This window comes from Sceloporus occidentalis, unplaced genomic scaffold, assembly GCF_023333645.1.
Source record: "Sceloporus occidentalis isolate IW3139 unplaced genomic scaffold, rSceOcc1.0.p SCAF_31, whole genome shotgun sequence".
NCBI lineage: Eukaryota > Metazoa > Chordata > Lepidosauria > Squamata > Phrynosomatidae > Sceloporus > Sceloporus occidentalis.
In genome coordinates, this window is record NW_028317011.1 from 11,564,456 (window position 1) to 11,588,704 (window position 24,249).

The window sequence follows — 24,249 nt, forward strand, 5'->3', positions numbered from 1 at the left end:
TAAAAAAAAGTAAAAAAGATAAAAAAATAAAAATAAAACTTAAAGTGCTCCAATAGCCTTTCTTCATACCACTACAAGTAGAAAAAAAGATACCCTTCTCTAGCCCCAAACTAAAGTCAGAAGTGTTATAAAAAATATAGGGTAATGGATTGATGTAGCACTCTTGAAATAACTATGTATGTAGGGTACTTCTGTAATAAGTGAATATGGCTGAACATAAACAGTATTATTCAGCAGTGGTACCTACCTACTCTGTAAAGAAAAACAAATTACACAGACTTTAATGTACAAAAAGCCTTTTGTCTTGAAGAGGTTAATTATAGGAGCAGAGCTTATATCTTCACAAACCATCTACTGAGTACAATAATGAAAAATAAATATCAAAACCAATATATTTTCAATGATTGCGAATAAATTTATTTGTTGACATCAGTTATATCGCCCCCCCCCCCGTGGTACATTGCCTTCTTAATGAAATTATCCTTTCACATGCAAATTAGAACAAAGAATACATTAACTTATAGTTTATTAATTAAAATATCTGAGGGGAGAAGGCACAATTCGCATTCTTTGTTTTTAAAATGAGATCTAGTTAATTACATTTGAATGGATATCATATCATTGAAAACACCTGTGATTTGGCAATATTAGTGTGTTAATTATTTGAGCTGTCTTTGCTATGTATCAGATAAACTGAATATTAAATTACAAACGGGGCTGTTTTTTTATATAACATTTTTTAGTTTTTATATAATATAATATGCTTTTCAGACAGCTGGGTCTCCATTGGTGTAACTCTGTATATCAGTCTGATCTACTAGACAAACAGCCTCCTTAAACAGACTTATACTTTCTGTAGTAAACCATACAACAGCTCACCCAGCCAGACCCTCTGGCTGAAGAGTCTATAAAGGAACAGACTTCATTACCATTGCTGTGAAGAATCAGCCCAGTGAGGTGTCTAAGCAGTAAAACTTGCTCAAAATATCAACAATTGCAGCCTCCAGGTCTGCAGATAAAGGAAGTTTCTTGGGACAAAATGAGTTAAAAACTGATAATTGTAAATGGCAAACTAAATTAATGTGTAGAGCACTGTATTTTATGCTCATGGAGATTTTTTGGCCATGGGACTTCTCCTTTAAAGTTAATAAGGCCCTGAAAGAGTTATATGCATGCTATTCCATGAGCCCCTGCCTTTGGAGTACCCTCCCTGCATCACAGATCTCCTTAATTTTCTGCCCTTCTATCCAAGTACGTGTTTCTCTTCTCTGTAACTATGGAAAAGCAATAGCCACTGTCAACCTCCCCTGTTGCCCTGGCCCAGGACTGACCCCGATTATGAATTAGAACATCTAATGATAATTGAAGATATTCTTCAAATGGATAAATGTTCATATTGTTATATTACATGATAAGTCACAGATTATGTTTCTCTTGTGTGAGAGTGGAAGCTTCTAATTCCTAGCTGCTGTCTTTAGACAAGATGTCTATTCAGCTTAGACCTTAAAGCACGCACTGCATGAAAAATCTTCTGACATGCTGCACAATTCCAGTAATATGGAGACTCTTATCATTATGGAAACTGACAATATCAAGCCTCTCATAAAATCTGAGTGCCTTTTTATGTTATCATAATGCACTTCTTCTGCCTGCATTAGAATGGAAATAGCAATTGCATGCATCAGTTTAATTTCCAAAATGTTTTAGTTTAATTTTATGTGTAACCCTATTAAATATGAAAAATAATGTTGTACAGTGTGAAAGTGTTTAGTGGGTGACAAAAGAAAATATTGGATGGATGAAAACGATTCCTTGATTACATATTTTCTTTCTCAGTCTTCAAACTCCCTTCACATGTTCAATAAAAGATCAACCAATATAACCAGTTTCTCTGCATATTGTTGGAGCGTTGTAAGTGATGCATATAGTTTTTATAAATGATTTGAATATTAAGAAACATGAGAATACATTTTCAAAAGGTTATATCACTGTACATTTACACTATATGGACAAATGTATTGGACTCCTGACCAAAAAGGTGCTTTATGACATTGCATTCAAACTACATAGACAATAATATGTAGTTTGTCCCCTTTTTGCACCTATTATTATTATTTATTGTTTTATATAGCACCATCATATTCTGCAGTGCTGTACAATAAGTAAACAGGACATAACACGCATTTTATACCATAACAATTTGACTTACAGAAACAACTGGTAAAGAGGGCTCAAATGAGTTTACAATCTAAAGAGTATCTTACAGGTCTGTACATGTTTGTAAACTTGCTGTCCAAAATATTATTGACGTTTCAAAGTCAGTATAGCTTTACAGTTGTCAAAATTCTGTATGCCCTTGTAATAACATGTAAAATACTTTTCCTTTGAAGCATTGCGACACACACATTGTCAAGAGATGCTTCTTTATAAAAGCCAAACATAAAGTTTGAAAAGAGTATGCATATTTCAATTGGGAGACATCTCTTAACTGGACTCATATGATGCACTCCTTTGAGTCTTATAGACTAGTCTAGACACACCTTCTTTATTTGGGGCACTGAAATGCCTCATGACAGACTGACACCAGAATCCCAAATATGCGTATAGGCTTTATTCAACTGACTTCATTATTATTTATTTATATAAATGGTAAGATATATGCATCAACGGCTTTCATAGCAGTGGTAAAACAACTTCATTATATGGCATATTGTGTTTATTAGTCAATGTGATACAGCTATGTGCAAACCAGTGTGTGTGTGTGTGTGTATGTATGTATGTATGTGTATATATATATATATATATATATATATGGCAGTCAGGCTACCTCTGGCTGTGCGGCCCCCCAAAGAAATGCCACCCCACACCATTACTGACCCACCGCCAAACTGGTCGTGCTGGAGGATGTTGCAGGCTGCAGAACGTTCTCCACAGCGTCTCCAGACTCTGTCACGTCTGTCACAGGTGCTCAGTGTGAACCTGCTTTCATCTGTGAAGAGCACAGGGCGCCAGTGGTGAATATGCCAATCCTGGTGTTTTCTGGCAAATGCAAAACGTCCTGCACGGTGTTGGGCTGTAAGCACAACCCCCACCTGTGGACGTCGGGCCCTCATACCACTGCCATAGAGTCTGTTTCTGACCGTTTGAGTGGACACATGCACATTTGTGGCCTGCTGGAGGTCATTTTGCAGATGTGTGATTGACTTCGAGTTACATTGTGTTGTTTATATACACATACACACACACACACACACACACACACACACACACACACGTATATGTAAATGGGTTTAGCCGTATTAGACCACTAGATGTCAAAAAAACAGACTGTTGCAGAGTATGCAGTGATACCTTTTTTATTGGACTAACATAATATTTAAGAGTTATACTCTCTTCATCAGGTCTGAAGCAATACTGATCAACATGACGGAGGTTGTAGCTTAAAACAAGTGATGGTATTAGGGAAGGGTAGGGCGGGGGTGTGTGTATATATATATGTATATGTATGTGTTGTGGTGTTGAACATCTATAGCAATAGATACTTTATTGCCATCTAGTGGTCAAAATGAATGATGTCTACTGTTATTTGAGAGGAGGGGATATTACTAGTAGGGACCTTTAATAATTGATGGAATGCTTATTTCTGCAAACACAGGTACAGTTGTGCTGTCTCTGTACTACTTATTTGCAACTTAGTTTGTCTTGGTTTTCATTATGTTTTGATTTGAAGTAATGATATTGGATTAGCTTGTCCTTTTTATTTTACATGGTTTATCTTTGTTTCTTGCTGAAAAAACAAATTAGTTATGTTTGGCATATTGTTTTAGAAGTTAAGTATAACTGTACATTTGACATTTTCTGGCTTTTACAACCTTCTGTTTGGTTGAAAGCTATGTATAAAGTAGGTAGCAGACATATGTAAAAGTGTGGTAGCCAATGTATTATGGAAGGCCTTGTGTCATTACCTGCACTGGAAACTTTGACTTCAAAGCAGGGTTATTTTTAGGTGTGCACATGTTGTCATATATGTATTTTACTTGGCTTAAGTGTTTGCATTACTACTATTACTAAATGTTTTGGGTTTTTTTGTATTTTCATGCCATTTGGCCCTACTTACTCACAAGGGCAGTCACAGTCTGATACAACTGAGGTGGAACCAAGATTTATGTTGATAAATGTAAAATAATGCACTTGGGATGTAAGAATCCTAACGTAGCATATAGCATTGGGGGCACTGTCAGTGACAACAGAGGAAAGGCCTGAGTCTTAAATCAGGAAAAATGGGCAGACTAGATGGGCTAAATGGTTCTTATCTGCCATCAAATTTTATGTTTCTATGAGAGCATTTTTCAGTTCCCATGGAAATGGTGAAGCACTTCACCCAATCTGTTTATCATATGGTTTATAACACTGTTTTGGATTATGCATAGAAAATACAGATTAATTGGACTACAGTAATGCATGTTATTGTTTTGTTGCACAGCATGGGAAAATTCCCCTAAATCTTACAATTTATGTATAGTGCATTTCAGAGCTGTGCCTTCATTTTAAAAGTTTTATGCATGTCGTTACACTAAACTCCATCGAGAGAATGCATACAATATAATACCACCTTTTAACTATTATAACAACTTCAACTGTAATTAGATTATGCATCATTTATCATTATATTTTTAGATTTTAATATGTTTCACGTATCATTATTAATTGCCGCAATATAATGATATCTATTTTGGTGACTCCAATATTTAGGATCATAATAAAAATATAATTGCAAAATAAATTGAAGAGATTCATCTAAATGCTGAACGGGGCCTTTGCTGGAAGCCTGAATGATTAAACATAATAAAAGTTTGCATATCAGTCTTAAGGTTATGTTTAACTTACCTAGGGCATTCATAGGCAACAGAATAAATATATTACACCAGAGACTGAATATGCATCAGTTACTTGCATTTGGCTATAGGCTAGATCTCGTATTCAGTCCCATGTTATATATAATGTGCTTTGCTGATATATCAGGCATCAAATTTGGAACTGGCATCACTTGCCTCTTTGAATTGCTCTCTAGATAAAGCAAAGCTAGTAAACCATGCAAAACAAAGCAAACCATGGCATTCCTAATCAGAGTTTCATATTCAGCTCAACCGGCCGAGAACCGTACATTCATGGAAATTTATGCATCCGCTGACAGCTAATGCGGATCATGGGATTTTTTGCATATAGTTGAACATGTCAATTTTTTATAGTCTGCCATGAATTTAATTTTTACCTCTCCCATTCCCAAAATATAGCTCATGTCATTAAACATTATACAAAAATCAAAAGCGGAATTGTCCTTGTCAAGCTCAAAAAATTGCAAGAGCTCTGTCAACTGATTTACGACTTAATGAACAAATACTGCATTTTTTTAAACTGAAGGCTCATTAGAGTTACGATTGATCAATTACTTTTCTCTAAGTCTAATAACTGCCTATTAGTTGACCTTGGTGTAATCTGAGCAGTTGTAACAAATGAGATCATCATCATTAATTATGTGTTTTTTCCCCCACTTTTAACCTTTATGAGAGAGTAATGTTCAGTCATTTGCTTAATAGAACACTTCATGCTAAAACTGAGGTAAAATTCACCTCGGGTTTTGCATGAACTCCAGCACATTTTATCATGCCCAGATCAATACATGCATTCATTTTTGGTCTTTTTAGAAAGCGAGACTTTCCTCCCCGGCCCATTTATGCATTTTTAATAGGCTGTCGGCCAAACACCAGCCGTGCAAAAATAGTTTTCCTAAAAAAATATTTCTAATACCTAATAGTTGTAGAATTTTGAAAGACCATGGTGATTAGGAAGACTGACACATTATATTATTTGTAAAAGGCCATCAACATTTTAACCTCCAGCCCCATGGATACTTTAATGCAGCACTGTTTGTCTGCCTGCTGAAGGAAGTAGAATACTTGCACTGTGATGCATATTTTTTGTATTAAAATGTGCATGAATGAAATCTCTCTAATGCAACTCAAGGGTTTTTAAATGCTTGCTATTCATGTTGGTGCTAAAATATGGTTAACTGTGTAATAATTTCCACTTTTAAATTGTCGTGCCAGTATGTAAACTGGCATTTTAAGGTCTGTGCCCAGTTAGTATATTAAGTATAATGTGTAAATGTTCTAAGCACATATGTCATCTTTCAGCAGAATATTAGCATATAATAAATCTATTGTCTATTACATATAGTCATAGGCTCAACATGTACCTACTTTAGGTCTTTAACAGGGCATTCTTGTAACCCAAATGAGAGCGCCAAATTACTTAGAAGCCAGAGAGGCCACTAGATCATCACAGGCCAACTTGAGTTATTTTTTCAGATTCCATTTGGTCAGATGAGGAAATTGAGACATTTGGTTATAGAGAAACACTGATTATGATTGTAGATGAGTTTTACAGCTCCTGGAGCCTTAAATGCTGTACAACTGAAAAAAGCATATTAATGAATGTAGAAATAAAAATTTCTGTTTTATATAGTTCATAAAAATGAAAAATGGACCTCATGCATAGTTTGTAGGAGGGAGCTCATAGGCCAATCATTAATCTCTTTAGTAAAAATGTCATCAGGTGCTATTCTGTGAATTGTGTTAAAAATCCCAATATGAAGTCACAGAATCATGAATCCCTAAACTAAACATCTGGATTATATTCAGCTAGTGCAAAATTGGCAGAAAGATGACAAGACCCATGGTTAAATATGTGTCATGTGTTGGGTTTGCCTATGGTTAAGGTCCACAAAAAAAGCTTTTTTGAGGGTTAATATTGGTTAAGTACTGAATTTAACACTTCTGTAACTAAATATAGAAGTAGAAACATCATTCCTGATACATGTCCAACCCCGTCCCAAAAATAGTTATTTAATCATGTAAAATTTGTAGCTCTGTATTTTTTCAGGGAGTGCATAATTATCAAAGCAGGGAGAAAAAAGGGTTCTTCAAGGTTCATATGTTGTTTTATGTATATGTACACAGATTGAAAGAATACACAATCTGCAAAGATTTACTTCCTTGCTAAAAAGTTTACCATTTTGTCAAAGTGGAGCAGCATATCTATTAGTTTCTTGCCAACATATATAATTTGATATACATAATTTTTATTTTTAGCACTAGTTAAAAAATCCACTCATCAGTAAATGTGCTGGGTATATTCTGAATTACAAGGTTTTCTTCAACGGAGGGGTAAAATAGCTAAGAAGCAGATGGCAATCTATAATTACACAGGTTTCATTAACTCACTTCTTAACAAGCTTTACATGTGAGAGAATGCCCAACATTCAAGTTTCTTTCCTGTTGCAAAACAGATTTGAATTTGATGCAACATTAATTTTACATAAAAAACCATGCTACATATGTGTTCAGAACCAACAAATCAATATCCAACAGAGCAAACAGATGGAAGTGGAAGCATCAATGGCAGCTTCATTGCTTTTTAATTGGCAATAGACTGAAGGGAAATATATAGCGTGCATTACCATTTTCTTTGTTTCTTTATTTTCTGGTATACTTTTTTCTACAACAGATTCCAAAGTGCATATCTAGAACAGAATTTGTTTAAACTAATGTTTTTTTTAAAATGCTTTTGTTTTTATTTTGAAGTTTAACAACAATGCTCATGACGTCAGCTGCTTCCACCACCTCGTCCAAGCCAATGTCCGAAATAAGAAGGTGCTAAAAGAAGCTGTTAACAATATTACAGCCAAAGGAACGACAGACTATAAAACTGGTTTTCAGTTTGCATTTGATCAGCTGCGGAATGTAAGTTATTCTATTTCAGGTTGTTGCTTAGTTGTAGCTACCTTTTGGTAGGTGATTTTTCAAACCGAATGGGGGTGATTTATAGAGGCTTCATTCATGATGGGGGCAATGTCTAAAACTGTATCATTCTTAATGTTTGCGGTTTGGATATTAAGATGTGCCAGTCAATTTTGGCAGGCTCTTGAGGCTGCTAAATTCCAACAAATTTATAAATTCTCAAAAATGTGATGGCTAAACTATGTATTCATTTGGGCAATCATAGTTTTTTTTCCCGCACATTCCACACATTTCGCATTAATACTGCAATGTATTTATTTTAAAAGACTAAACGTAGTTTGTGGTGTGTATTCTACAGGGTGTAAGTAGCCTATGGCGAGAGAGAGAGAGAATCCTCAGAATTTTATCCAAAGGTTCCAAAGTTGTCCCAAAAGGAATGGACCATATACAAAACAAAGACAACATCCAAATCATCTAAGTTTATAGCTTATTATTGAATTATATTTTTTCTTAAAAAAATAGAAAAGATGTATGCTAGCTATATAAAACATAACATTTAAATGCAGCATTATTTTAACTATTTACATAGTTCTAATTGCCAGTTCTTGCTTTTTATAAATTAGTTAGATCGTCCTATTTCTCATTATGTGAGGCTGATAATTGGCCAAATAACTGTAGATACAAATGCTATTAAGTGGTTTTCATTAGCCAGAGCCTGTACAGCACCTATGGAGGTTTCTAAATACATTGCATATATGAGTTAAGCAAGAATAAATAAAAAATACATTAGTTCCTAAAACAGAAATAAATGACCATTTCACTTTTTTTGCTTAGCTGATATCCTGTTTTTATACAAGTAGGAACATTCATTAAGCCACAAATATGAAAATAAAATGTGTTGGAATTCTAATTAAACTGTATGGTGTTCCTACTCATCAGTTACACATTTAATCTAGACAGAGTATACATTTCATTGTCACTGAAAGTTCTTCACTTTTGAGAAGATGTGCTTCTTATTAGTAAAATAATATTAATACAATTTAGATTGTAAAATGAAGCGGAAGAGAAGAGGTATACGTCTGTGGATCTGATGCATCTGGGGAAATTATAATATGAAGAGTTATCAGCTCCAGTGAATTTCAGATAATCAATCTTTGCTGGAGCCAGCAATGCGAGACTAAATAATTGATAATTTGACGCCGTATAGATCCTTCCAGGACATCTGCAGTGTGAATGAGAAATATCATATTTCATTAAACTATAAAACAAGCACACTGAGAGAACAGATAGGAAGATAATTGAAATTTTCAAAATGGACATAATTGTATTAAATATTTATAAGATTTTAAGAGATCAAGTAAAAGATTCCAGATGATCTGTGTTAATATAAATTAAATAATCTAAATTATAATCCGTGATGACTATTTAATATATTTTGATTGTCATCTATACTATTCTGTAATTTAATTTCCACCTTGTTTATTTTGGATAATATCAGACCATTATTTGGATTGAAGGCAAAAAAATATACTTATATTACTTAAATTTTGTTCAGAAAATTGCAAATATATTAGAAAAAAATGTACATTTGTTTTATACTTTAGGACATGAGCCCCTATGAGGGCAAACAGGAGATTGGATCTGAAGACAGATTATTATTCTTATCGGTATTTATTGTTATAATTCCACTTGGAACAAGTGCTGGTAACACTTTAATGCTGGCAAAATGCTTAAAGAGGTGTTCTCATCTGTGCTGATGTTGTGAATGCTTACACCGCCAAAAAACTGAAAAAATCACAGTATCACACATACTATTGATCTACTACATTGTAGTCTGCTATAGTGGGCATCAAAGTGAGAAAAGGGAGAAACAAAATGTTTCTCCTGCTTAAAAGTAGTAAAAAAGTAAATAAAAAGCAATTAAATTGAAAATAAATATACAGATTAAATTGATGCTACTATGATGTAATAAAGCATAGAATTTAGTTACGCAAGACGTCCTTGATGTCTGAAGATGCAGGGGATCTCTGATCAAAGAAAATAAATAATAATAAAAACTTTAAAAAATATGCTAAAACTCATTGTAACCCTTCCAATAGAAATTTAAAATGGGAAAAAAAACTTCCAAAAGTTTTAACAGGTAATACAAATAAAAAGTAGCTTAGTATGTAGGGGAGCATTTTGGCCCTTTCAAAAATAAAACCCCACATAGTGACACATAACCTGTGAATTAAATCTAAATAATTTTTTTTTTTATATATATATATAATTTATACTAAATGATGGAATATCCATACAAAAATGATATAAGAAAGCCATTGAAAAACAAGAATATATAATTTGTGTAAATACACTATACGGGAAAGGGCAAAATCACGTTTGAACAAATTCTGCATTACAAATTCAGCTTCAGTATGTTTGTGTAACATCCATAAAATAAATTAAAAAAAAATATATATACTCATAAAAAGCTTAAGAAGTAAAATAAGAAAACAATTACTAAGCAGTACTTTTTTGTTTTGTTAAAACTTCTTACTGTGTTCCAACCCCACTTAAAATTCCTGAACATTTAGAATAATGCGTTCGTTTAAAACATTGTCCCAGGGATATATATAGTACTTGAGGGGGAAAAAACAAAACCACACACAGGTGCAAATCAGAACAAGAAGGTCAAAGAAAAATACCGTATTTGCTCAATTATAAGACGACCCCCCAAAATCTGAATATTAATTTAGGGAAAAAAAAGAAAAAGCCTGATTATAAGACGACCCTATAGGAAAAAAGTTTTACCAGTAAATATTAATTCATGTAAACTATTTTTTTGTTTTTAATTTCCTTTTATTTACCAACCTGCGCCCAGTTATGCTCATTTGCCCCCAGTTATACACATTTGCCCCCAGTAATCCTCATCTGCCCCCAATTATGCATATCTGCCACCAGTTATGCACATCTACCCCCAGGCATGCCTTTTACCCTCCTATATGCCACTCTGCCCCATGTTATGCCTTTTAACCCAATATATACCACTCTGCCTCCAGAAATGCCTTATACCCCTATATGCCACTCTGGCATATAAGGGGGTTAAAAGGCATATCATGGGACAGAGTGGCATATAGGGGGACACTTACATACGCAGACACTAATATACCCACCCAGACACTTACCTACCCACCCAGACACGTACCTACCCACCCAGACACTTACCTACCCACCCAGACACTTACCTAGCCACTGAGACACTTACCTACCCACCCAGACACTTACCTACCCACTCTGAAACTTGAGGTCTGATTAGAAGACGACCTCGATTACAAGACAAGAGGTATTTTTCAGAGCATTTGCTCTGAAAAAAACCTCGTTTTATAATCGAGCAAATACGGTATTTAAGAACTCTTTTGCAGCAAACCTAACCCATAATAATAGCCCATGCACAAACTGTAGTAACCTCAGTTTTGCTTTAAATCAGACCCACTTAAAATTCCAGACTACCTGTAAGCACCAGATGAAATTGCTTCTGAAGATAAACATATATTCCCAACCAGATTCTAGTCGCTTGTCATAAATGGTAATTAACAAGTCCCCTGTACAATTTGAATCTGGGAGGGAGGCCATGGCATATTCATCTCCTTTCTCAGCTTCCTAGTCCCCTCTTATGCATATAGGGGGCACAGGGTGACCCGGAAGCGCAGTCTGGTCTGCCCAATCCAGACTTTTCCAGACTGACTCGCTATGTGGGCTCGATGCGTCTGACTGGGACAAACCAAGAAACTCGACGAAACTGTCAAGGACATAGGAACTTTTCCCGGTCGGTTAGTTAATTCTCCCTATTAATGAGGCCTGGGGAACCCTGTTTTCTGTACACCGGGACATTTCACGGCAGGGTGCCATGGGGAAGGGTGCCAGGCAGACGGCCGTAATGTTTACCATTGGCTGGACACGAATGGGAGGGTTGAGGATATTGTATTTTACGTAGTTCTGTGTGTATAAATACAATAAATAATAAACAAGAGTCTGTTTCTCACCCTACACTGTGTCTCGGCAAGCGACTGGGTGAATGAGAGCTATAATTACTTGACTGCCTAGCGAATTCTTGGCAAGGAAGGCCTAAACAGCAGAGCTACTCATCCTAGTACAGATCTCCCTTTTAGTATTGTAATATTTAAACGTATATAGGTACAGAGGTTAACTTGTATGATTCATAGTTCACACGATACATATGTACCCTTAGCATACAATGATATATGTGCACTATGCACACCCAGTTTTGAATGTATTCAAATTATGTTTAAACTTATTTAAGGTGTTTATTTTTTAATAAACAATTATTTATTCGTTCTTCAGACTAATGTGTCCCGAGCCAACTGTAACAAGATCATTATGTTATTCACTGATGGTGGTGAAGATAAAGCAAAAGAAACATTTGAAATGTACAACAAGAATAAAACCGTAAGTAGATTTAGTTTACACATTCTAAACTTGATAATACTAAAGTCTATTTACTATAAGTAGTGGTTACGTTAATAATATGTGAACCAATATATTGTATTAAATACGATTGTGTGTAGTTTTGTTTTAGACTTGACAAAAGGCCTTAAAACTAAATGTTTGTGCAATGAAAAAGGTATTGCCGCAATATATATTTATAGCATAGCACTACATTTGAAAACTCGCAGGCATGTCATCCTGGATATCCATAGCTTGTATTTTAGGCATATAAGCTTAATAAAAAGCAGAAATCATGTAAGCAAAGGGTACAAATACACCAGCAGTCAACGGTAAAGTTTTATATCGGTTCCGAGAACATTTGTAATATATTACTTAACTTAGTTACAGAACATTACAGCAAATGCTTATTATGGAGGCATCAGTATAGTCATTCCTGTTGTGTGATTGAGTGTGGACTCAGCAGGGACTACCCAGCCATATGCTCCTGGAATGCGGTGGTGTTATAAAATTAATTACCATTTTATTTTGACACTGTCTGAACAGAAGTTTTCTATCCAGATGTCTGGAACTGGAATATTTGTTCTAATCTGTAGTTTTATTATAATCAATCTCTCTCTCTGTACACATATATATATATATATATATATATATATATATATTTGTCCAGTTCACTCACTTGTTGTAGTGGAAAATCAAAGGATTATTCCCTGCCTCCTCCCTACTTATGCTTTATATATATATATATATATATATATATATATATATATATATATATATATATATATATATATATATGTAATGTAAAAGGGTGAAGCCGTATTAGTCCAGTAGACACAATGTCAAAAAATAGAGTATTGCGGTGATACCTTTTTTATTGGACTAACATAATATTAAAAAGACAAGCTTTCGAGAGTTATCCTCCCTTCATCAGGTCTGAAGCAATACTAATCAACATGATAGAGGTTACAACTTAAAACAAGTGATGGTATAAGAGAAGGGGGGGAGGTTGAGTGGGGTGTCGTAAATAATAGGTCTGGAGGAGAGAAATGCAGAGAGGTAGAGAGATAACCCAGGGACAGAACAAATAAACTTAGGGAACCAATAACCACAGTAAAACATCAAAGATAACAGCAATTAGACATTGGATGACTAGATGAAGTTCATATGAAGTTCTGGTAGTGTGTAAGGAAACCAGAATCCACATTAAGTCCCTCTTTTATGGTGTTAAAATGTGTAATCATTTTCATCTCAAATGTTTTTCTTTCCTGAGAGTCTCTGAAATTTCCTTTGAGTACTTTAATTTTTAGGTTTTGGATGGAGTGATTGTTCTGTGTGAAATGATGTCCTACCGTGGTGCAATATTTTTCTTCCTCATGGTTTTTGATGGAGCTTCGGTGCAGGTTCATTCTAAGGTGCAGCTTAAGCCCAGTTTCTCCAATGTAGCACCCTTTGTCACATGCAGAACATTGTATCATGTACACCACGTTTGCCGATGTACATGAGTAAGAATATTTGATGCTGTATGTTTTGTTGTTGTGACTGGCTGTGTTGCTGTCACATATATGTTGGCAAAGTTTGCAGCGGGATTTGTTGCATGGTACAGTGCCATTCTGTGTATGCTCCTGTTCTGGGGCCAGTGTGCTGCGCACTAATCTTTTCCTCAGGTTTGGTGGTTGTTTGAATGCCAGTATTGGGGGCTGAGGGAATATTTTTTCAGTATGGGGTCTTCTGAGAGTATCGGCTGTAGGTCTTTAATAATTTTGCGGATTTCCTCAAGAGTTGGGTTGTAGGTAACTACCAGAGGGATCCTGCTTGTGTTATCCTTTTTTTTGTATTCTAGAAGCCTTTCCCGTGGTGTCCTTACAGCAGATTTAATTTTTTTGGATATAGTTTTTTCCTTGTAGCCCTTCTTCTGAAATGACTCTGCCAGCGCGCCCAGGTGTTTGTCTCGGTCCTGAGTGTCAGAGCAGATACGGTGGTATCTTATGGCTTGGCTGTAAAAGGTTTTCTTCTCCTTCTGTCCATATTATGAAGATGTCGTCGATGTAACGGTAATAATTATGCGGTTTGTGGGGGTGAGTGGCTAGGAATCTCTGTTCCAAGTCAGCCATGAAAAGGTTGGCATATTGCGGTGACATTTTGGTGCCCATGGCTGTCCCGGTCATTTGTAGGTAGTTAGTGTCATAGAACTTGAAATAGTTGTGTGTCAGTATAAATTCTATGAGCTTGGCGATGGTTTCACTATTCTCAAAACACAGTGTGAGCTTCCTGGACTGCGCCATCACCGTCACCTCCGGCTTTCTTCAATCTTCCGTGTATAGAAAACCCACAGACAGGTACAGCTACCTTCACAATTCAAGCTTTCATCCCAAACACACTAAACAAGGTGTCATTTACAGCCAAGCCATAAGATACCACCGTATCTGCTCTGACACTCAGGACCGAGACAAACACCTGGGCGCGCTGGCAGAGTCATTTCAGAAGAAGGGCTACAAGGAAAAAACTATATCCAAAAAAATTAAATCTGCTGTAAGGACACCACGGGAAAGGCTTCTAGAATACAAAAAAAGGATAACACAAGCAGGATCCCTCTGGTAGTTACCTACAACCCAACTCTTGAGGAAATCCGCAAAATTATTAAAGACCTACAGCCGATATTCTCAGAAGACCCCATACTGAAAAAAATATTCCCTCAGCCCCCAATACTGGCATTCAAACAACCACCAAACCTGAGGAAAAGATTAGTGCGCAGCACACTGGCCCCAGAACAGGAGCATACACAGAATGGCACTGTACCATGCAACAAATCCCGCTGCAAACTTTGCCAACATATATGTGACAGCAACACAGCCAGTCACAACAACAAAACATACAGCATCAAATATTCTTACTCATGTACATCGGCAAACGTGGTGTACATGATACAATGTTCTGCATGTGACAAAGGGTGCTACATTGGAGAAACTGGGCTTAAGCTGCACCTTAGAATGAACCTGCACCGAAGCTCCATCAAAAACCATGAGGAAGAAAAATATTGCACCCCGGTAGGACATCATTTCACACAGAACAATCACTCCATCCAAAACCTAAAAATTAAAGTACTCAAAGGAAATTTCAGAGACTCTCAGGAAAGAAAAACATTTGAGATGAAAATGATTACACATTTTAACACCATAAAAGAGGGACTTAATGTGGATTCTGGTTTCCTTACACACTACCAGAACTTCATATGAACTTCATCTAGTCATCCAATGTCTAATTGCTGTTATCTTTGATGTTTTACTGTGGTTATTGGTTTCCCTAAGTTTATTTGTTCTGTCCCTGGGTTATCTCTCTACCTCTCTGCATTTCTCACCTCCAGACCTATTATTTACGACACCCCACTCACCCCCCCCCTATACCATCACTTGTTTTAAGTTGTAACCTCTATCATGTTGATTAGTATTGCTTCAGACCTGATGAAGGGAGGATAACTCTCGAAAGCTTGTCTTTTTAATATTATGTTAGTCCATTAAAAAAGGTATCACCGCATACTCTGCAATACTCTATTTTGTGACATCGTATATATATATATATATATATATATATATATATATATATATATTACATAAATAATTTCCCTTGGTATAGTTAGCTTGTTTATTGCTTTATGGGTGCCCATTGGTTTGTTAAATAAAGTAGAGTGACCCAGTGCAAGACCGCACAAAAACATTTAGACAAATGTGTATAACGTTGCTAATACACAAAACAAAACAAAATTGTGACAATGTATGAAGAAAAATAAAAGTTCATATTTAGAGCTTATTTTGTATTGGTAAACAATATTACATAGGTTTAATTAGCGTACTATAAAATAATACTATTAGAATACTATAGTGACACTGATAATAAATGTGCTTAGCTGCCACAAGGTGGCAGTAAGGAACATTATATGCAACACCTTACTTTTCCAAAAGAAAATAGAATCGCTTATTATTAAATGTGTTCATATTATAACATGTTTTTAGGTTCCCAAACGAACGTTGGCTGATAATTGATTGTCATTTCTAAGTGACAATATAGCAATTTGTTTATAACAAATATATTATTTGTTTCTATAAAAGTAAAACATATTGTTATTACTTGTTCTTTGTTGTGCATACATTTTTAAACTTAAATTTCGACTAAGTTACGGTTTTCCAATAAGTTTATTTTTACATCTAAACAACCAAAACCCTCTGTGGCTCTGATCGCTATTGGGCATTCTAAGGAATACATAATACATAATAACGGTGAGATCTGTATGGATATAGAAATGACTGGCTAAATGAAAGGAGCAGCCTGAATGTGTTACAGAATAATGCTACTCATTAATCAACATTAACCGTGTGAAAAATGTCCAAATCTTTTACATGGAGTCTCCAAACACATGCTGCTGGTGGGGAACTTGGAAAAGAAAGGAAATTATGCAGGATAATATCATGCAGGCAGACGGATGTGGGGCGGTAGGACTATCGATCATATGCAATGTCCATTAAACCTCGTGAGGATGAATGCTGGGATTTATTCCTCCATAGGTGTCTCGGGTTAATTCCAAACAAATAATAATACAATTATAATTGCATTATCATCAAAAATGACTTTTGTTTTGGATGAATTGTATTTTCTGTTTTTGCTTAGGATGCTGGAGATTATATGTTGATTTATTTACTTTTAAATCCAGTCCCCCCCCCCCAAAAAAGTAAATATAAATAAAAAAAAATGTCAGAATTGTATGTACAATTTAACACTTTATATTCAATGAACATGTTAATACAGCTTTATTGGAACATGAATATTAAATGATATCTGCATTATATGATGAATTTATAACTCTTCAAAGGCATGGTTCTAGGTTTTTGGGGCTCTGAATTAAAATGATTTCAGGGACCCATAAGTAACTATGCTTTTTAATCATTAAGTAAAATAAAGCTGGAAGGTTTTTTTTTTCAAATGCTGGATCGATCCCTTTGTTTTTTTTGTACCCATAAGTAAAGCAAGCAGGAGATTTAATTATATACAAGTAAGTAAAAGAAGAATGTTTATGTTTTGCAAACATATTTACTGCTGTTTATACACATTACTGTTAGTCGTGGAACACTGTGATAATGTTACCCACCAAACATTCTGAGCTCACGGAAAAGAGAGGGATGAAGAGATTTGGGTCCAAAGAGGAGCACTTGGGAAGTATGGATATAATGGATAACAAAACTTTTCTACATTCTTAAACACTTAGTGTAGTTTATTATTGGATGAGAGGTCAATATTGGCAACCCATAAAGATGAAAATATCCACTAAAAAATAATTGTTGTCCTGATGTATGAGTACATTTTTTTTTATAATGCATGATGTATGGAATTGCAATGATATTCCAGCCATCGTATTTAAATGTTCTAGCCATAATACCTCTTAATAGTCAGCATCCTTTCTCCTCTTAAGTCTAGCATTTATTTTCTGATTTAGTAGATGAACAATTTTTAAAACCTGATGTCTACTAGATTTCATCGACATGGCTATTATATAGAAAATGTTTTAAAGAATAGTGTGTATAGTAATGAATGTAGTGTTAATTGTTGCACTGCATAGACGGGAAGCTCAACGTAGATCGCTTTTTTTTTTGCAAGATAGTTCCAACTTTATTATGCATTACGTAGGGTCGACCCCACTGAGCTTCTCCTTCAAATAGAACAAAGATTCCCCTGTATAAACCATACATAAATCAGTGAGATTTCATGAAAATGATCTTACCAGCTGAATTCTACATTATGCAGGCTCAGCTCGGTCTTTGCAGGAGAATCATGATAGACCTGTATAGTAAAAATAAGTGAAACAACAACTTTCAGGCAAGCTCTCAACTTAGTGAATAGAACCCAGAGGCTCTATTAATTAGATGCGGAACTTTTTTGCAATTTTGATTTATTTATTGTCAAAGTTGATTAGGAAAAATGGCGCCAACTTCTTTTTGTTTTTTTTTGTGTTTTTTTTGAATGTCCAACCTTGAGCATCCGAAAATTTACAATGTAAATTCTACCAAAAACATATTCTATTTTGTCACAAAAATAAATAGTATACTTCTATGCTAAACGGCTTCTACCTTAATAAATACCACATTACATTTAAATATATATTAAAAATGCACACTCATACAATTAAATGTCTGGCTTTATTACCAGAAATCCTGGATCCTATGAATTTAATAAATATGCCGTATAATAGCTTTTGGAAAGCTTTAGATGTCATTGTCAGCAAATACAATTTTGTCCCAGAGCCATCCAATCTAAAGATTAATATTTCCTGTAATATAACATACTGATGTCCTTTATTTGTGCCAAAATTTGAAATAGAAAAGTATTGTGTATTCAAGCAAAGCATGTGACTTCGTGCCAGAGTTCAATAACTGCTGAAGGTCAAGTCTGACTTTCTTATGGTAAGCCTTAAAATAGCACAACATTGACACTAATAAAGATTTTTTTGTAAAATAAACATGTCACTTGCTTGATAAGGGAAACTATATTTTAAGCAGTAGCCATGCTTATAGTATTAAGTGAACAAGATTTGTCAATTCCATAATTAACACCATGTTTTACAATTTCATTCTACATTATTTAATTTTGGTATTCCACATGTCATTATGAGTTTTGAGAATTGCACTTACAATAGGGCAATAATGTGATTATTTACATGTTTCACTGTGTATTGAATATCAAAGAATGCCTATTGACTCTTCATTTATTGAGCACTAACAGATATACCATACAGTTTCAATATATTAAAAGAGGCAGTACGCTGTACTTATTGACCACATGCTTAAATGGGACTACCGGGGCTTTAGAAGAATTGCATATGTTTGAAAATATTTATCGTGTGATAATTAAGACAGTGTAGCTTAATAAATAAGGTAAATTGTCTACCTACTAGATGTGGAGACTTGAATGAGTTCAAGTAGTTAAACAGGTGTAGGGCTGCTTGCCATACAGAGAACTAACATTTTAGATGCTCCCAAGCAGGCTACAAAGGGGCTGTCTGTTCTTGGTGCGCATCTCATACACTTTTTGTATGGCATTTCACTCTTCGGGGATATCTTTTACAAGGCCAAGGAAGACTGAAATGTATGTCTGGGGTCAGGGGAGGGCTGGCAGCCTAGGGCCTGGGGAGCAAGTCTATTCAAGTGGCCTGTTGCGCCACCGAATCAGCACACCATCCATGCCCATCTTTTCCTGATTTTCTAACGCATATTGATGTAATGTGATGGGACTGGGAGTAAAAAAATTATGTTTAATACATTAAAAAACAGCTAATCTTTGTAACAAAATAAAATTTAAATATGGAAAAATTGGACCCTAGGCATTTCCTTGGGCCCCTGCCTGTAATCATCCCCAGAGTCCCTTTGTCCCTCATTCACTAAGCCACACCTCTGTTTTACTTACTCCCTGTAGTTCAGGTATAGCTCAAATAAACAACACATGTAAAGAGCACGTGCATGTATAGATCAACTGAATAAGAAATACAAACCCTGTATTTGCAGGTATACATAAATAATGTATGGAAACATAGCATAGCAGATACAGATCAACAGAATAACACACAAACCCAGCTTTGCAGGTGCAGATCAATTGGAAATCACATAACAACTAAGCATTAAAGGTATAGATAAAACCCCCTAAATTACAGGCATAGATCACAGGATGCACAGTCCAGAGTGAGCAACTTTGTCCCCAAACAGCCCAGCCTTGACACCAGTATACGCCCTGCAACACCCAAACACACACACACCAGTACAAGCTCTGCAACACTGACACCCAAACACACACACACCAGGACAGGCTCTGCCACACCGACACCCAAACACACACCAGGACAGGCTCTGCCACACTGACACCCAAACACACCATGACAGGCCCTGCCAAACAGACAGCCAAACACACAGACACCAGGACAGGCTCTGCCACATCAACACCCAAACACACACCAGGACAGGCTCTGCCACACCGAGACCCAAACACACACACACACAAACACACACCAGGACAGGCTCTGCCACACAGACAGCCAAACACACAGACACCAGGACAGGCTCTGCCACATTAATATCCAAACACACATGTGACGGAAGCCTCCATCACTGGGGCCACTGGAGAAGCCTGACTGCCAGCCTCCTCCCTATTGACTATGGGCCCTGGGTTTGTAAAGACTTCTGTGGCTACCCCCAGCAGTATCATCTCATCACTGGCTGAGGGGATTATCTTCGGCAGACAGCCAGGATCTGCCACCAGGGAGTGACCACCATTCTTTGATGTTTAATGTTGTATAAATCAGTCTCCCCCCCTATTGTATTGTTAATCCCTTTACTGCCCCTGTTGTCTCTGAGAGGCAGATTAAGGGGGCGGTTTGTGTCCCAATATCTTGTTTTATGTTAATGTGTGTTTTGCTGGATATATCCAGCTCTGTGTGTCTAAAATAAAGGAGTCTTCGTTTGGTTTTACCCTACACTGAGTCTCGGCTAGTGACTGGGGAACCGGGGAAAGTGTGTTGTCCCAGGCTAAGGGAGCACAAGACAGCGGAGGTAGTCGGTCGGACTAGCCAGCTCCGTGACAACACACACACCAGGACAGGCTCTGCCACACCTACACTCAAACACACACACCAGGACAGGCTCTGCGACACAGACACCCACATCCAAAATGCTTTCCACACTGGTTTGCTGTTTGTTTGTTTTCCGGCCTTGTGTATTGATGCCCCAGCCACCCCCCCCCTTTGGTTTAAATGTATTTCCCCCCACACCCTTGTGTATTGCCCCATGTGGATTTGTGCCCCCAGCCAGCCCCCTTTGTACATTATGCCTCAACACCCTTGTGTATTGATTTATGTGATGTCCCCAGCCAGCCCCCTCCCTTGTGTATTGATGCCCCCCTTTGCATTGTCAATGACTGACCCATGTATATTGAACCCAACCACCCCCCCACCTTTGTGTATTGATTTATGTGGTGCCCCAACCACCCTGTTATGTACTTATACCCCCTAGCCACCCCCATTTTGCATTTAATTGTTGTTCCAATACAGCCCCCCCTTTGAATATGGCTCCCCTTTCGCCTATTACCCCAACTATTTTTTTTTTATTTTTTTTATACTTACGTTTTTGCTGCCATCCTTCACTGCTGCTGTCCTCCAACGTGCTCTTCTAGCTGTCACGAGGAACTGTTCCGTGTGACTCCACCCCTTGAGCGGCCCATAACATTGATGATGTGGCATGCCGCTCAAGGGGGCGGAGTCACACGGAACAGGACACTGGGCGGCACTGTGCAGGCACGCTGGCCGCTTAATGATTTAAAGCGTCCAGCGTGTCTTACGGCCGCTTTAAGAGTCACAGCCACATCGGCTGCAATGGCATCTCGGTGGGCCGGCCAAACTCTCGGTGTGCCGGCCAGTTTGGCTGGCCCACCGCGGATGCTGCGGGAATTAAAGACGGCCCTGGCGTGGCCACTTAAATGGGCAGCCGCGCGGCCGTTTAATGTAGATTCAGGGCCGCCTGGGGGCCAATTGCCCCCCTGCCCCCCGGCCCAGTCTGCCCCTGTCTGGGGTTGTTGGTTCCCCAGTGGAGAGGACATTTGCTTCTAATTTAGGTTGTGTACTGCCCATTTGGATGGGATCAGACTGATACATAGATGGAGATTTTTTCTCTGTAATGGCACAAAAGAGCTATACTTTGAGACACACCATAAGGCAGGCTCTAAAACGGCTGTCTGTTTTTAGTGAGCATCTCATATACTTTTTGTATGCTACTTGTTACACATCCCTACTGTTATCAGCCTCTATTTCCAGGTTGACAAGAACAGCGTATTTTCATTCTCAAACCTGAAGACCATATGTTATTTTGGGGGGGGGGATAATTTTTTGTAAGGCTGTCCTCACAAAGACAAATTGAAACCTATTTTATGTAATAAATGCATTTTAATGGAATCGGTAGTTACAGTGTATATGCCAGCTGGGTAATAGCACATTTGTTTTAGATTAAAGGTTTGGAAAAGGAAGATTCTCTTTTTACAATGGTGTTCCTATTATGTCCAACACAAAGTATAAGGCACAATTTTTATTTTTATTTTATAGCCCAATATAAAGATTCCTTAAATTGTATGTCATAGTGGGTTTAGTGCAAATGTTAAGTCTGTGCAGCAGTACAGGAACACGGTTCAGTGGTATTAAAATATACATATTGCAGCTGTTTTACACTAATTGTAAAGGGATACTCTAAAGTACTCATTTGTCAAAAGTAATTTGACATCAGTAGTACTAATCCAGATAATAAGCAGAGTTGTTTCTTCCCATTATTTTTATTAAAAGTATTACTTATGGAATTTGATGTGTAAATGTTTGAATATGTTGGTGACCTCCTTTACATTACATTAATACATGCTTTATTTCTTTTTAATACTCTCTTGAAACCTCTAGAATGAGGACATGTAAAAGCAACTTGCGTGTCTGGTGTTTCTCAAGAGATGTCAATGGTTCTCTGACTGAGGTCATAAGGCTGCTTGATTCAGATCTGTTAGCATTTTGCATTTTCCACTCTGTTCTGTTTTGCCTAATACACTTCAAATGACTTGTTTCCACTCTGTTATCATTAGAGGTGATCAGAGACAATTTAAAAAGTGCCCTTGTTTTTGTGACCCCGTGTAAGTCAAGGTTTGAGAGCAGAACTCCTTCTGAGATGTTAGTGGCTCGAACCTATCCATATCTAATAATATCACATTATTTAAAAGAAGAGCATACCATTTTTATGATTTTTTTCTTGGTTGGAAAAGGCATGCAGACATCAAATACGTGATCGTTTTAATTTTTTTACCAATATAACAAAACTGTGTCTAAGCATAATGGTTTCGAGCTGGTATGTGTAATTTGTACGTTCACAAACTGTTAGATACGTTGAGAAAATGTCTCTGGGAATAATAAAAGTCACTTATACTGTTTCTTAAAATTATTTTAATCATGTAACATTTTGCAGATTTAGTTGTTGCCATAGAAGCCAAAAAGCTGCTCAAACATTTCTGTGGTGGTTTTGTGAATAAGCTTTCATAGGAAGGAATAAAAATGACAGATCTGCTAATGTTTCTTTGCTTAATAAGCTAGAGAGCGCAATGGTTGTTTTGCTAAAGTGGAACAGCATCTTTAATAGCTTCCCAGACCACTGTGCCGGTTTATTTGAATGATGCACAAGGTCTTATAAAAAGGATATTAAAGTTTAGGAAGGAAGTACACGGGCCATATCTTGCACCGGCTACAGCGCTAATGACCTCATGCAATGCATGCTTTATAGACACCTATTGTTACTTTGTGTTGATGCCAAAAGGGAAATCAAGTGATGTGGAGTTTTAAAAACTTAGAAAACCTTGTGTAGTGTCGTATAGTTCAGGATATGTGCGGACTTTGAGTGAGACCTGGTTTTATTATACCGTTTGTTACACACAAGGAACGATATGACATTAATAGCTGACGAGAACCATTTTGTCAGCCATTGAACTAATCTGATGTAAAGACATCATGCCGTTTGACACTTTCATAGCTGTTGCCATTGTTCACAGCATTTTGAATCCTTTAACAACATCTGTTAAAACTTTTTTTTTTTCTGTTGACCATGCCTCCCATCATAAATATTGTAACATTTAAAAGGAAAAACGGAAACTAATATTTCTTTATGGTTCTGCTTGTTGTTAAGCACAGCGTATATATGTACATTAGACCTTCTAACAGCTGGATACTGTTGTGTTACTATTACATATGATAAGTAAAAACACTCTTATGTGAGCAAGCTGGTAGTGACACAATGTAAAGCACTTTTGAAATGCCAAGTCCTATCATCAAAGAAGGGATGGCATCTTTAAGCCCAGGCGTGGGCATGAGTACATATATGTATGTATATATCATTCAAAAGGTAAGTCAGTTTTTGCTGCTAAATAAGCATCTGCATTTTCTACAGTCCATTGTGGAATG

The 24,249-nt window shown here is 36.6% G+C and overlaps 1 protein-coding gene across 6 annotated transcripts in view; it reads left to right on the forward strand.

The window, feature by feature from the left end:
• Positions 1-24,249, forward strand: part of LOC149298836 (voltage-dependent calcium channel subunit alpha-2/delta-1-like) — a 248,142-nt gene that overhangs the window by 172,178 nt on the left and 51,715 nt on the right. For all 6 annotated transcript variants that reach the window (XM_089487142.1, XM_089487145.1, XM_089487147.1 and 3 more), the window contains exons 11-12: positions 7,644-7,802; positions 12,141-12,245. In XM_089487142.1, coding sequence (XP_089343268.1) covers positions 7,644-7,802; positions 12,141-12,245 — 264 coding nt within the window. The remainder of the gene's footprint in view (positions 1-7,643; positions 7,803-12,140; positions 12,246-24,249) is intronic.